The sequence below is a fragment of the Musca autumnalis genome, unplaced genomic scaffold (assembly GCF_047663935.1).
Source record: "Musca autumnalis isolate F117 unplaced genomic scaffold, ASM4766393v1 scaffold_3, whole genome shotgun sequence".
Classification (NCBI taxonomy): Eukaryota; Metazoa; Arthropoda; class Insecta; order Diptera; family Muscidae; genus Musca; species Musca autumnalis.
The window spans coordinates 28,068,023-28,082,899 of record NW_027411866.1 but is presented as its reverse complement, the minus strand read 5'-3'; the positions used below and the strand labels follow the sequence as shown (position 1 = coordinate 28,082,899).

The following is a 14,877-nucleotide window of genomic DNA, read 5'->3' as shown; positions in this document are numbered from 1 at the left end:
AAAACCATTTCCTTATTTCAACGCCATTTCCCAACCTTGATTCCCATACCAAATTTGAAGATTCTAGCTTTATCCATTAAAAATATGCAATTGGTACCAAATTTAGAAACTTTTAGTACTTTTCGTACACTTATAGGTCGAGTTTCTAAATACCCTTTGGTACATCTTCCTAACTCTCCAACAATGACCACTCGTTCAAAATTTCAGAATTCTAGCTCTTCGCGTTTGCCTAATACAATGGATTCCATATTTAGTACACAAAAACCCCTTTACACAAAAACAAATTGTACCAAATTCTGTACAATTCGATTTTCCAAAACAACCTTAATCCTTTACTTCAACAGTAGCCATAATTCCAAATAACAGGATTCCAGCGCTATCTGTGCACTCAAATCCAAGTTGTATTATTTGGTACATTTCGTACCCATAAGTACGAATTTCAAAAATTACTTCCATCTCAATCCTATACTCCAACAGCAGTCTGACCAAATTCCAGGATTCCAGCTCTATCCGTTCCCCAAATCCAAATTGTACCACAGGTAGTACCACTTAGTAATTTTCGTACCCTTACTAACTCAGTCCTACACTCCAATAGTAATCCTAATTTCAAATTTCAGGACTCAAACACTACCCGTCACCCAAATCCAAATTCTACCTCTATAGCCTACCGCGAACGGGTTGCAAATTCTTACTCTTTCCGTTTACTAAAATTCATACTTTAAATTAAAATAAATAAAATTAAAATACTTAAAATTCAGGATTCCAGTTCTATCCGTCCACCCAAATCCAAATTGTAATAAATTTAGTACCAGTTAGTACTTTTCGTACACATAAATACGAATTTCCAAAATTTCCCCAATCCTGTTCTCCAACAGTAATCTCAATTTCAAATTTCAGGATTCCAGCTCTGTCCGTTCACTCGAATCCCTATTGTACCAAATTTAGTACTTTTCGAACACATAAGTACGAATTTCCAAAACCACCCAAATATCAGGATTCCAGCTCTATCCGTTCACCCAAATCCCTATTGTACCAAATTTAGTACTATTTAGTACACATAAGCACGAATTTCCAAAACTACCCTCATATCTCAATCCTACACTACAACAGTAACCTTAATTCCAAATTCCAGGTTTCCAGCTCTTTACGTTCACCCAAATCTAAATTGTACTAAATTTAGTACCATTTAGTACTTTTCGTACACATGATTGGTAATTTTCCAAACCATTTCCTTTTAGAAACACCACTTCCCAACCTTGATTTCCATGCCAAATTCCTATATTCCTGGGGCCTATTATTGATTTCATTAATTATTTAGCGATTTCTTCAAATTACAGATTTTGAAATTGAATAGTTATGACTGTACATCTCCATATACGATAAAATTCTTAATTGCAAATAAATCGTGGTGATATGCACAATTTTATTGCACTTTCATTGATTTGCAAACATTTAGTTATTACCAAAAAGTGAGGTCCATACAGTTTTTAGTTGTTGTTATTTCTGGCCGATTTCTGAATTTATTCCCCTAATTGTCTTCAACAGCAACTCATTTGTTCAACAAACCCAACATCATTTATTGAAAGAATTTTTGTTTTAATTTTAAATTGAAAATCAAAATTTTTACAAATGCATCGTTTGTAATCATCTTTTCTAACTGTATTTTAACGAATGAAAATCTTTTGTGCGACACCTGTTATGTGAAAACTAAATCAGGATCGGTTTGTATTTTTCGCGTAATTGATGTTTATACCATTATCACCAACTTCGACATCGGTTGCAATGGAAGATAACAAATGTCTTGTCTTTCTATTATTAAGTGGTTTACGATAAAATAAGTGCGCCTAGAAGTAAACTACAAAATTTGAAATTATGTGTGTTCGTTTACGGTATCATGAAGTTATAGCATTGTTAATTTGACACATGTCTTGCAGAGGGCCAACTAAGTGAATAAGTACGTAATAATAATGAAAAATAAGGATTTTTGTTGTTGTTATTTTTTGTGGTTCCAAGAGGAATTTTCTAAAACCCGGCCTTATCTCGCACATTTGCATCAACAGTGACCCACTGGTAAAATTTCAAGCTCCTAGCTTTAGCCGTTTTGGCTGGGCGTTGATGATGAGTCAGTCAGTCAGTCAATCACTTATCACTAGACATCGGATTTTGCATATTTGCATATTTATACCCTATACCACAATGTGGAAAAGGGTATAATAAGTTTGTTTTCCCAAAAATTCATGTAACGCCGCGAAATATTCGTCGTAGACCCCTCATGTGGTATACCAAACTTCATATCTCGACGAGATAAAGCGATTTAGCTATGTGTGTCCGTCCGTCCGTCCGTCCGTCTGTCCGTCCATTAAAAATTGTAATCAAGCTACAGGCCGCAATTATGGACCGATTGTCCCGAAATTTAGTATGAAGGTCTGGGTTGTACCAGAATAGAACTGATTAGTTTTTGGCGATGATCGTGAAATGTTAAAGGGATGAAATGGACCAAAAAGAAAATTTTTGGTCGATTTTGTAGCCGCTCTGTAGGTCGCAATAATAGTTCGATCGGCGCGAAATTTTAAACAAAGGTTAAGTTTATGATGGAGAAGGCGTGTGCAAACTAACATGAATATCAGATAATATTTAACGGGTTAAATGGACCAAAACTTTTGTGTGAAAATTGGTAAAATTTGTAATGTACAGGTTATATCTTTATCCATGGAGGAAATATATTGCAAATCTATAGTGGTATAGGGTATCACATGGTCGGCCCTGTCCGACTATAGCCTGCTCTTACTTGTTTTTATTAATAAAGATACGAAAATTCTGATTGGACCAAAATTCGTTTTGAAGAAAACCGAATGCAATGACAGGCTCATATTTTTTATTTTTTTGCATATTTGCATATTTTGCATATGCACAAAATATGCAAAAAATATGCAAAATATGCAACTAATTTTTTGACGAAAATCGTCAAATTAAATTTGGAAAGTCATCAAAAAGTGTTCTAAATTAAGTTCATTGTTGGTAAACGTCGATTTCTTAGCAGATTAATATTGTTACGGAATTAGATTTAACTAATCTCCGTGTAGACGTTGTTTTATTTCCCAGTACGATTTGTACCAAATAAAACAGGGTTCGTTTTAGATTACGTTTCTACAATGCTTTATTTACTTTATTACACTTATTCGTAACCGACTTTAATTACAAAGCACACAGCAAGTCTCTAGTTAGCACGCAGCTCTTATTTAACCGATCTGTTCAATTCAACGCTTAAAACACAACTACTCAATGTTGCCATTCGTAACTCTATTTATACCCAAAATCTCCTTGGTCTAGAAATATCTAGAAATATGGCAACAACTCGAATCTGTGCAGCGAACACACAGACTCACATTCGCACTAAGCGAACATCCATACTCACATACATACAAGCACAGTAATGACGTAACTACAACAACAAACAACTACACGAAATACAAGAAGTAGGAACTAAACGATAATTACATTATTGTTGCAAAACAAAACAAACAAAAGAACATTAACAAAAGGTAATGTAACGACTAGAATGATGAAGAGAGTTCTACATGGTAGTTGTTGTTGCTTAAATAAAGTAACTGCGTAATAAAAACTTTACGTTACAATTCAAATTTTTAAATTAACGGAAATTAAACTAAACTAACTTAAACCTATCAGTTACATTCATAACAATATGTTATTAATTATTATTCCGCCACAGCAATAAATCTGGACTAAAAGACTTAGAAAATTTCCTATAACTCAGCCTTCTTATTACAACATAAGTTTCTTTCTAATACAAATTTGTTCAAAAACTCAATCAGAAATATCAAAATGAACGTATCCAAATATGTTGATAGTTTCTGCTCGGCCAAATTGTCTGACAGAATAACAAATGAGCTAGAAATTAAGACTAAGACAATATTGAATATTACATAAAATCTTTCATATTTTACTAAAAACATATAACATATAAAAACATATACAGGGCAATCATGAATATTTCCCTCCGAATTTTCCGCACGGAAAATAATTTTAGAAAGTGAAACTCTTTTAAAATCAATATTTGTTAAAAGTTGAAAGCTACTAGATTCGCTTCATGATGGCATATTCTAGTCGAATCGACAAAAATATTCCCTTTTTGGGTATAAATATGGAACAAAATTGTGAATTTTGGGAAAAGAAACAAATTATGTAATATAATTGTTCCACAAACATCCCAGGCGGGACAGGGGAGACTTCTCTCATATCAATGAGTGCAACCCGATTCATATTAGCTCAATGATATGGGACCTACTGCTTATCGCCGAGTCCGAACGGCGTGTCTAAGACACCACGTGTAGAGAAGTTGTACAAGGCTGAAATACTCAGAAAATGTCGCCAACATTACTAAGGGGTATTTTGCCACCGTTGAAAAGTGTTTGATGTTGACTGGCCGGGGAATCGAACCCACGACCTTTAGCGTGCAAGGCGCGTGTGCATACCATTGCACCACGGTGGCACCCACCGGAATTGCACGGAATTTTTATTCATGATTGCACTGATAACTATATTTTAATACCCTAAGGGTATTATGTCTTAGTGAATGAGTTTGCAACATGCAAAAGGAAACAAAATAGACCCAAAGTTCCTTTTGATTATCTGCATAGATTCGCACTTATCCAGGTATTTTTGAAAACAAAGTACAGGTCACATTATAGACCAATTCGCATAAAAAATTTTTGTTTTGGCCCTAGGGCGATCCCTGTTTTGTTTGAAAATTAAGATTCCTTGAAATCTTTGCCTTTTAGGTGTATAGTGCCTTTGGAAATTTAAATGACAATATTGCGGCGAATATTTTTCTTAACATATTTATTTATATCCTAGACAACAAGACTAACGTGTTATAAAAGGTGTTATGTCCTTGTACTCGATAATTGTTCTAAATGTTGCTGAAAAATTTTTACAGCAACTCCTCCATTAAACAACTGTCCAAATTCGAAACATTTGTAATAATTAGTTCAAATTATCGAGTACACGGTCAGGTATAAGTTAATTAATTGTATAATTTCTTTTCGACTGTGTTATCAAAATTGTTTTCCTGTAGCAGGAATGACAGAACTATATTTTTTAGCATTCCAAATGCTTTTCTAGCAGAAATATATGAGTGGTTTTGCCATGTTAAAGATAATTCCAAGGGTTTGACTTATTTTACCACTACCACGCTATTGTGTGGTTTTTCTGAGTGATGTCATTTTGCACTAATCATTTGGTGTTCTTCACATCAATTTTAACTACATGCCACTTTAAATAAAACTTGTTGTTTTTAAAATTTGAAAACAACAAAACCCGAGATTAAGCTGAAATTATTTTACAACAATAAAATAATACACATCTCAACACAAATGCCAAAAGTGAATCTAAAAATAATGCATTACTTTTCGCCGAGGAGTGAACATTTCCCAATTCTGCATTAAGCGGTTGTATGCTTACAATATACATAAAAACTTATGTATTTTTAGTGCATTAAACTAAAACCATGTCATCAATATTAAAGCGGCAGTTAGAGCGTTTTTCCAAAGAAGTTATTTGACCACAAATATAGGACTAAACACTATAAAATATATTCAAATCAAATATGTGGATATTCAAAAAGTATACTTCTAATTATAGTTATATTCCAGAACCTGGAATCGTAAAAGGTACTTCAGTACTTTTTCCCATTTTGCGCTAAAAAACGAACCCTTTTTCCAAAAACTAGAAAAAATGCGCTTTTATCTAAACAAAAATAGCGATGACTAACTCCAGCTCCTTTGTTTTTCTGCAAGACAATTTTAGCCGATTAGAAACTATCATCATATTTGGACATGTTGATTTTGACATTTCTGATTGAGTTTTTGAAAAATTTCCATTATCTATCTACATTTGTATATGAAGCAAATTATGTTGTAATAGGAATGCTGGGTTATTTGACATGTTGTCACCTTGTGAAAACGGATTTAAGTCTTGTTAGTCTAGATTTATTGCTTTGGCGGAATATCTGGAGAGTCCCAATAACATAATAATCTGCAAAAAAACTATGTTAAACGTCAAAAAACTTAATTTAGAATGCTTTTTTGATGATTTTCCAAATTTAATTGCCGATTTTTGTCAAAAAAAAAAAAACACTTGCATACTTAGCATATTTTGCATATTTTTTGCATATATTTTGCATATTTTTTGCATATTTTTTGCATATTTTTGTTATGACCCCAAATATCGAAAAATTGACCCTCAAAACGCCTAGATCCAAAATTTGAGTCCTATCGAATAAGAAATAAAAAACATGCTAAAATCCGATGTCTAGTGATGATCGTGAAATGTTCAGGGGATGAAATGGACCAAAAACAAAATGTTAACCAATTTTGTAGCGGCTCTGTAGGTCAAAATAATAACCCGCAAAATTTTAAATTAATTTAAATTAATTTTTTTTATGATGAAGAAAAAGCGTACAAATCAACGTAAAAATCAGATAATACTTAGCGGGTTAAATGGACTGAAAATTTTAAGTGAAATTGGTAAAAATTTCAATAACGTAGCGGTTAAACAACGGAAGTAGTAGTACTACATGAGTGGGTTTCATTACATTTTAGTTTGTGTGAACTAAATTTTCCTTTCCTGCTGGATAACTTTTTGGTTTTGGTATTATACATTACATCTCTGATATTTGATAATTAAATTTTCACAATCATTGAAAAGAAGTTCTGTGGAGAGCGATTGTCCAAGGATAGTGGTATAGGGTATCCCATGGTCGGCTCCGTCCGACTATAGACTTTTCTTACCTGTTTTTTTTATACCCTCAGCCTTTAGGCTATGGAGGGTATATACACTTTGATACGATGAAAATGTGCCTCATCGAAATAATGGTTTTAGACCCCAAGTATGTTTGGACGAAATGTGTTTCAGACAATTTGGAGTCGATTTAGCCATGTCCGTCCGTCTGCCTGTCTGTATGTCTGTCTGTCTGTCCTGCTGGCTGGAGCGCACGAAAACTCTCGAACGGATGAACCGATTCGGTTAAAATTTTGGCTTTCGTAATATTTTGCCCAAACTTAGTTTAAGTTCGAAGATGAGCTACATCGGTTCACTCCTTCCGGTACCTCCCCCACAAAAGTTCGAAAATGTTCGGAAAGTTTGTGCGCACGATAACTCTTGAAGGGAGTGACCGATTTAGTCCATACTTTGTATAGCGTAAACTTTCTACCAGAGTAATATGAAGTTCCAAAATGGTCTCAATAGGTGCACTCCTTCGGGTACCTCCCACACAAAATTTCGGAAAAGTTCAGTTTAGGGCCATCTCTCGAATCGCTTTGATTTTTGTTTTAGCAACTTGTATTCACTGCCCTCCATACGACGGTACAAGTTTCATCAGGGGCAAGTCCATACTTCCTGAGCAAATAGCATGAAACTTGCAAAAAAAAAACCCTATGACACCGTGTGAGGTGGTTGGAGCGAAAGATAACTCTGGAACGGATCTGCCGATTTGGTCCAAAATATGTCCTTAGTACTATTTTGTCCAAACATAGTTTAAGTTTGAACATAACTCATATCGGTCCACTCCTTCAGGTACCTCCCCCACAAAATGTCAAACATGTTCGGAAAAATTGTTTGTACGGTAACTCTTGAAGGGAGTGGCCGAATTGGTCTATACTTTACACGTCCTAATATATCTACCAGATATAGATCAGGTTGAAATATGGGCTATATTTGTCCACTCCATCCGTTACCTCCCACACAAAATTTCGGATAAGTTCACTTTAAGATAAGTTCCATAACGGTCAATGTCGATCCATTCCTTTTAGTATCTCCTCCGCAAAACTTTTGATCTTTAATCTTAATCAACATTTTCGTCGGTTCAAACGCCCAAAAGTTTTAAAACCCCCTAAATACATACGTATTTTGGGAAAAATTTGTTTCAATACTCGTATACACAGGCTGAGGGTATATCTCTGTCGGCAAAGCCGACTGATACTTTTTTACTTGTTTTATTTATGTATTTATTTATTTACTTATTTATATATTTATTTATTAATCTATTTATTTATTTATATAATTATTTATTTTTTTGTTTATTAATTTATTTATATATATATATATATGTATTTGTTTATATATTTATTTAATTGTTTATTTATTTACTTATTTATATATTTATTTATTTATTTGAAATAATTATAAAATGTAATTCTTGATGCGTGTTGATAATTGGCTAGTCAGACGACCATCCCCAACATCACTGTGTGCGACATCTGTTAGGAACAGAAAATGAAAACCTTTCTTATCTGTACTTATATTAGTCTATGGTATAACGAACACTGGTTAAGCTTTAAGCTTTCGCCCAAGAGAACAAAAGTTTAACGAAAGCACAAAGAAGATGTACAATTAGTACAATTCAGTAACGTATAATCAAATACGTAAAGAATTCAATAGATGTAAGGTTTACATTGAGAATAGAATACAAAAATGAAACAAAATATATGTACATATATTAGCACGTAATATATTGATTAGACGTAGTTTGAATATATTTGTTTTTGTACTACATACTTGAAAATCTGAGTAAAATCCTTGGCACATGAGCGGTTGGCTTTTTTGCTTACATTATTTCTGGTAGAATACTAAAAGTAAAAGGGCGAACTAGTTCGAATTTTGGCTTTGCCGTTCTATATTATTTCATCAGAAACGTACACATATGGTACATATGGTGTACCTGTCGTCTCCTTCATCACATAATTTAGAATCTATAATTAATTGAATTCTAACCCCTTTTGGGTTTTATTTTCATTTCAGCAAATTTCAATGAATAATTTAATCCCTTCCAAGTGTACCAGGTAACACCATCCTCAGTGGCATATTTTTCATCTTGATATTGACCATTTAAGTCACTAAAATAAAAATAAAAAGAACCAAAAACAAACAGACTTTACTTTGCAGTTAAAAAATAGAAAAACATTTCATTACACTCCTACCTTAAACTGCAAGATTTAAACCACCAAGCACTTTTATAAAGTTCAGCACAATTAGTCTCCACATCGTCATCATTGTCATTATCAAATGTGGAAAATTGTTGTCCCAAATAATATTCCATGCCATCACCGGCATTGCCAGAGTAATATCCCAAACTGGTGATGGCATATTTTTCATTCTCTCCGGCAATTTTAAAATCACTATAATGGGCATAGCGGGTATCATTTATCCAATCTTTGAGAATTATCAGTAATTCATGTGGTGTTGCAGATGTTAAATTGTGTACCTTTTCAAGACCCACAAAGAATTCCGCATCTGTTGAATTTCCGAATCCCATTTGATAGTCCGTCCAATTTCTGTAGAAATCTAAAGAACCATCTTGACGTCTTTGGATGGTAAGCCAATTTCCCACTTCTAATTCTGCCATTTTGGCGAGTTGGGCATTTGAACTGGATTGAAGGGAAGAGGAGACCATAAAAGAAAATCTTGATGCCAGAACACAATACTTACGCTTTATGAAGTTCATCGATTCTGGAAAGAAATAAATTTTGTTAAAGTAAACGGTAAAAAGTTGTTAAGTTCAGACTGGAAGAACTTTTTATAGGCTCCACTATAAAATAGTCTTAATAATAATTGGAATAATTAGTTTCGTTTCACAATTTTAGGTTGTTGTTGTAGCAGCTTCTACAAGTAAATGTAAATATTTATTTTATTGATTCGGCTCTGCCTCCAACTCCATGTTCAGAAAGGACGCCACCTGAATAGGATTAGTCCAAAGAGAGAGTGGAGTTAAGTTAGTCGGGTTGGTTGGGCAGTTAAACAGGTGCTGGCAGTATGCGGACTGGTGCCACATGCTGGGCAGATATTCCGCATGCCAACAATCTTGGCCCAGGAAGAATTGAGGCGGCTGCACCAACCAGATCTAAGTTGTGCCAACACGACTCTCGTTTGTCTTGGCAGCTGTTGTTCTTCTGCTACCACGGGTGGTTGATGATCGTCGAGGATGATATCCGTCCGCACTGTAGGCTGCCAGAGCCTCTGAAACCGCATCGGTGTGAATGTCCCTTAAACCTGCCTGGTATGCACGTTGATCTAGAGGTTCTCTTTTATATCTATGGACCTCTCTCTCTAGATCTCGATAATCCTCCCTAACTTGCCTGGGGGTTCAGGCATATCCACCAGATGGTGATTTGTATGGTCTTGCCTATAGGCTATAGCATCCAAGCAAGTACTGCATCGTCAACATCCTGTTGTGTCGACGCACATGAAGGATCTTGGTCTCCTCATATAAATGGTCCTCTGCAGCATTCTGGCAGATTTGTAGTTTATCCCATTGCGCGTCACTTATGATAGCAAACCACGCTGGGGTCGCATAGATTACCACAGACCGACCTATCGCGTTGTATGTGGTTAACAAGGTTACCGATGTTGGGACCTGACGCCATGAATGTACAATCATCGGCGTACGTAATTAACTCAATTCCGTCGGGAGGGCGTAGAATTGCAGAGAGGTAGAGGTTAAACAGTTCCGGAGATATCACCCATACTAAGGGAACTCCCTGGTTCACTCTACGGGGTTTGGACTTCCTGTCTCTGAATTCCACGTATGTCTGACGATCACACAAATAGTTGATGACCCAGCGTTTCAGACAATGCCGGAGGGTAGTATTCTCGATATCCTCGAACAGCCTAGCATGGCTGACCGTATCAAACGCATTGAACAGATACAATGTTACCATCACTGTTCTGTGACATGGTTTGTCTTGGTTGAGTCATCATCCAATATATGTGGAAATGGCGTGCAGTGCTGTTGTGGTACTATGCTGCTTCCGGAATCCGAGTTGATGATCCGCAACTGGATAACACGTTCTGATGCTGGTGGCGGGAGTAATGCCTCGAGTATCTTTGCTACTGCCGATAGAAGTGAAATCGGCCTGTATGACTCACCTCTACTGGCATCTTTGCCAGGTTTCAGCAGCGGGAGCACGCTGCCCATCTTCCAGGCATCGGGAACTATTAGGGTGGCTAGCGATAAGTTGAGGAGTTGGGTCATCCAGCTGTTTTAGCATCACCATAGAAATTCCGTCAGATCCAAGGGCCTTTGATGACTTTGCGCATCGGATAACATCTGCAACATCATCCATCGTAAATTGTGGCGGTTCTTCCTCGGCTGGAAGAGATCGCAAACGACGCAAAACACTTCTCTTCGCCTGCTCGCTATCGGGGTGCTCGATAAATTGTCGGCAGAAATAGCCAGCACACCTCTTCGGATCTGTCACAGTCACGCTGTTAAACATGACAGATGTCCGATCGTCTCTCCTGCCAGGGTTCGATAGCGCCTTAACCGTTGTCCACAATTTATTACAGCCGACTCCAATGTTGCTGCACTTCAGATGTTCTAGCCACTTTTTCCGCTTGTGTTCACGAACTAATCTATTAACTTCCATTGTCAGTTCCCTGACTCTGGGGTCGTTAGGGTTCGTGCTGCGAAGCTCATCACGCTCATTAGCTAATCCCATCGCCTCTGCTGGGAAATTGGGTCTTATTTCGGAATAAAGCGAGTATCGAAATTTCTTCCGAACATCAGAGGAATTGGGCAGTTCTCTGAAGCGTTGATTAGTGAACTCTCTGAAACCTTGCCAATCCGCTTTCCCGTGATTAATGAAAGTGCGGCGTTCAGAGGTTATGAAGTCTGGTGGTCTGTTTATGCAGATGAGGATTGGGAGATGGTCCGACCCAAGGGAAATGACGGGTTGCCATGTCACGTCATTCGTCAGACCGGCTAACACGATGGATATGTCAGGCGAATTGTGGCAGTCTCCTCTAATCCTGGTGGGTGCGTCCTCGTTCGCAGTGCAGAATGTGGAGCTATCTATTTGCTCAGCAATATCTGTACCTCTCTGGTCATTCCCTAGAGCTAAATGCCATAACTCATGATGCGCATTGAAGTCCCCTAGGACCAGCCGGTTATCACCTCGCAACAGAGGCACATAATGCGGAGCACAGCTATTGACCGGCGGGATACACACATTCAGCAGTTCTATCTCGGCGGTTCCACACCTTACCGCTACCCCTATACACTCCAAATATTGGTCCCTAGAGTCTAGCTCAGGCGAGATAGGTCTGTACTGGACGACTGGTGCAGTAGGAATGCAAGCCCTCCACCCCCACTTCTCGTACGATCCTGGCGAAGAACGTTGTATCCATCACAACTCCGAAGACTGCTGTTGTTGCTCAGCTTCGTTTCCTGGATCGCCGCAACCATAATATTTCTCCGACTCATAAAGTTCATGATCTCATTGAGCTTGGTTCGAAGACCATTGCAGTTAAACTGCAGGAATATCACATCTTCAGGAACTGGAGCAGCAATACGCAGTGTTAATGACTGCGGCTGATACTGCTGTCGGGGAGATTTCGGGGGAGTTTCATAATCCGATGATGTTGATGATGAAGTCTCACTGCCTCTCCTGTCGTAATAATCCCTCAGGAAGGTCAGGCCTAAACAGTTTCTGCAATGCACCCATCCTCGGCACCCGTTGCATCTCATTGACACCGACCTATGGTGGATGAGAGCAATGGCCCGGGGTTAATTTCAATCCCGCCACGGACCAAAAGAATCCGGAGCAGGCATTCCGGGACATGCCGCTCCCAAAATATAATAATAAAGACGAACACGAACAAGTAGTTGCTGAGGTGACGGCCAATGGCCGAGAAGATGATTCCTCGGGTCAATCCGGTACATAGAACCGATCGTCGCGGGATTGACACGAACACGGATATCACAATGTCGATCCCTTTTTACAATTTTAGGTGGAAAAATTGTATAACTGCAGGGAACCTCAAAAGTCAAATTATGGTTAGTTCCTTCAAACAATGTAGCTAAAACCCTAAAAATTCCGAAAATCGGGAGGTACCGTTATATGGGAGCTATACCAAAACATGGACCAAATGTCGACAATTTCTAGTGAAGTTTCGTGACCACTGAGAACCTTAAATGTCAAATTGCAGCTGGTTCGGTTAAGATTTGTAGCTAAAATTCTCAAAATACCGAAAATCGGGAGGTACCGTTATATGGGGGCTATACCAAAACATGGACCAATATTGACGATTTTTTGTGAAGCAGTTTCATGACCACTGAGAACCTCAAATGTCAAATTACAGCTAATTCGGCTAAAAATTGTAGTTAAAATCCTCAAAATACGGAAAATCGGGAGGTACCGTTATATGGGAGCTATACCAAAACATGGACCAAATGTTGACAATTTCTAGTGAAGAAGTTTCGTGACCACTGAGAACCTTAAATGTCAAATTGCAGCTGGTTCGGTTAAAATTTGTAGCTAAAATTCTCAAAATACCGAAAATCGGGAGGTACCGTTATATGGGGGCTATACCAAAACATGAACCTATGTTGAAAATGTTTAGTGGAGAAGTTTTGTGACTGCTGGGAATCTCAAATGTCAAAATTACAGCTAGTTCGGCTAAAAATTGTAGTTAAAATCCTCAAAATGCGGAAAATCGGGAGGTACCGTTATATGGGAGCTATAACAAAACATGGACCAAATGTTGAGGATTTCTAGTGAAGAAGTTTCTTCGCCACTGAGAACCTTAAATGTCAAAGTGCAGCTAGTTGCGTTAAAATTTGTAGCTAAAATCCTCAAAATACCGAAAATCGTTAGGTACCGTTATATAGGGGCTATAGCAAAACATGGACCAAATGTTGACGATTTCTAGTGAAGAAGTTTCTTCGCCACTGAGAATCTTAAATGTCAAATTGCAGCTAGTTGGGTTAAAATTTGTAGCTAAAATCCTCAAAATACCGAAAATCGGGAGGTACCGTTATATAGGGGCTATAGCAAAACATGGACCAAATGTTGACGATTTCTAGTGAAGAAGTTCCTTCGCCACTGAGAACCTTAAATGTCAAATTGCAGCTAGTTGGGTTAAAATTTGTAGCTAAAATCCTCAAAATACCGAAAATCGGGAGGAACCGTTATATGGGGTCTATACAAAAACATGGACCAAATGTTAACGATTTCTAGTGAAGAAGTTACGTGACCACTGAGAACCTTAAATGTCAAATTGCAGCTAGTTGGTTTAAAATTTGTAGCTAAAATCCTCAAAATACCGAAAATTGGGAGGTACCGTTATATGGGGGCTATACCAAAACATGGACGAAATGTTGACGATTTCTAGTGAAGAAGTTTCTTCGCCATTGAGACCCTCAAATGTCAAATTACTGCTAGTTTGCTTACAAATAGTAGCTTAAATCCTCAAACTACCGAAAATCGGGAGGTACTGTTATATTGGGGCTATACCAAAATATAGACCCATTTTGACAAATGTTCCCAAATGTCAAGTTACTGATAGTTCTGTTGAAAATTTTAGGTAAATTCTTCCAAATACCGACAATCGATTCAGATACAAGCAAAAGCTATTGATATTCGAAGGCAAATGCCTTTGGATCAAATGTAGGATATTCTGGGCCGCTTTTTGTGGACATTAATGATCTGTACATCAGAGTGATATGTAGCTATCACTCTGACGTACAGTTATACATATACACATACATATTTATTTTAATACTCACTTGTTTTCTAGCTTTTTAATATGGTCGTGCATGGCACTTGTTTTCTGCAACAATCTGTCTAATTTTTCTTGAGTTGATTGGCTGGAACTCTATAGCAAATGTATAATAGTCTCATTTACAGAAGAAGAATAATTATTTAAATATTTTAAGACCTACCCTACTTTCCCTCTTCGTAACAGCCTCGCATACAATACAGCCACAGCAAAAAATCCATATGATAAGGTAAGAGTTCTTCATGTTGGTGGAATGCAATTCGTTCTACTTAACAAACAACAAATGATCAACTGAAAATCAAT

The 14,877-nt window shown here is 37.2% G+C and overlaps 1 protein-coding gene across 1 annotated transcript; it reads right to left on the bottom strand.

The window, feature by feature from the left end:
• Nucleotides 1-8,507: 8,507 nt before the first annotated feature.
• LOC141396797 (ryncolin-1-like) lies at nucleotides 8,508-14,877 on the bottom strand. Its single transcript, XM_073972455.1, has 5 exons — nucleotides 14,738-14,877; nucleotides 14,582-14,670; nucleotides 9,505-9,525; nucleotides 8,997-9,443; nucleotides 8,508-8,912 (listed from the first exon to the last, which is right to left on the bottom strand). The coding sequence occupies exons 1-5, from the start codon at nucleotides 14,816-14,818 to the stop codon at nucleotides 8,786-8,788; spliced, it is 765 nt and encodes a 254-aa protein (XP_073828556.1). The 5' UTR covers nucleotides 14,819-14,877; the 3' UTR covers nucleotides 8,508-8,785.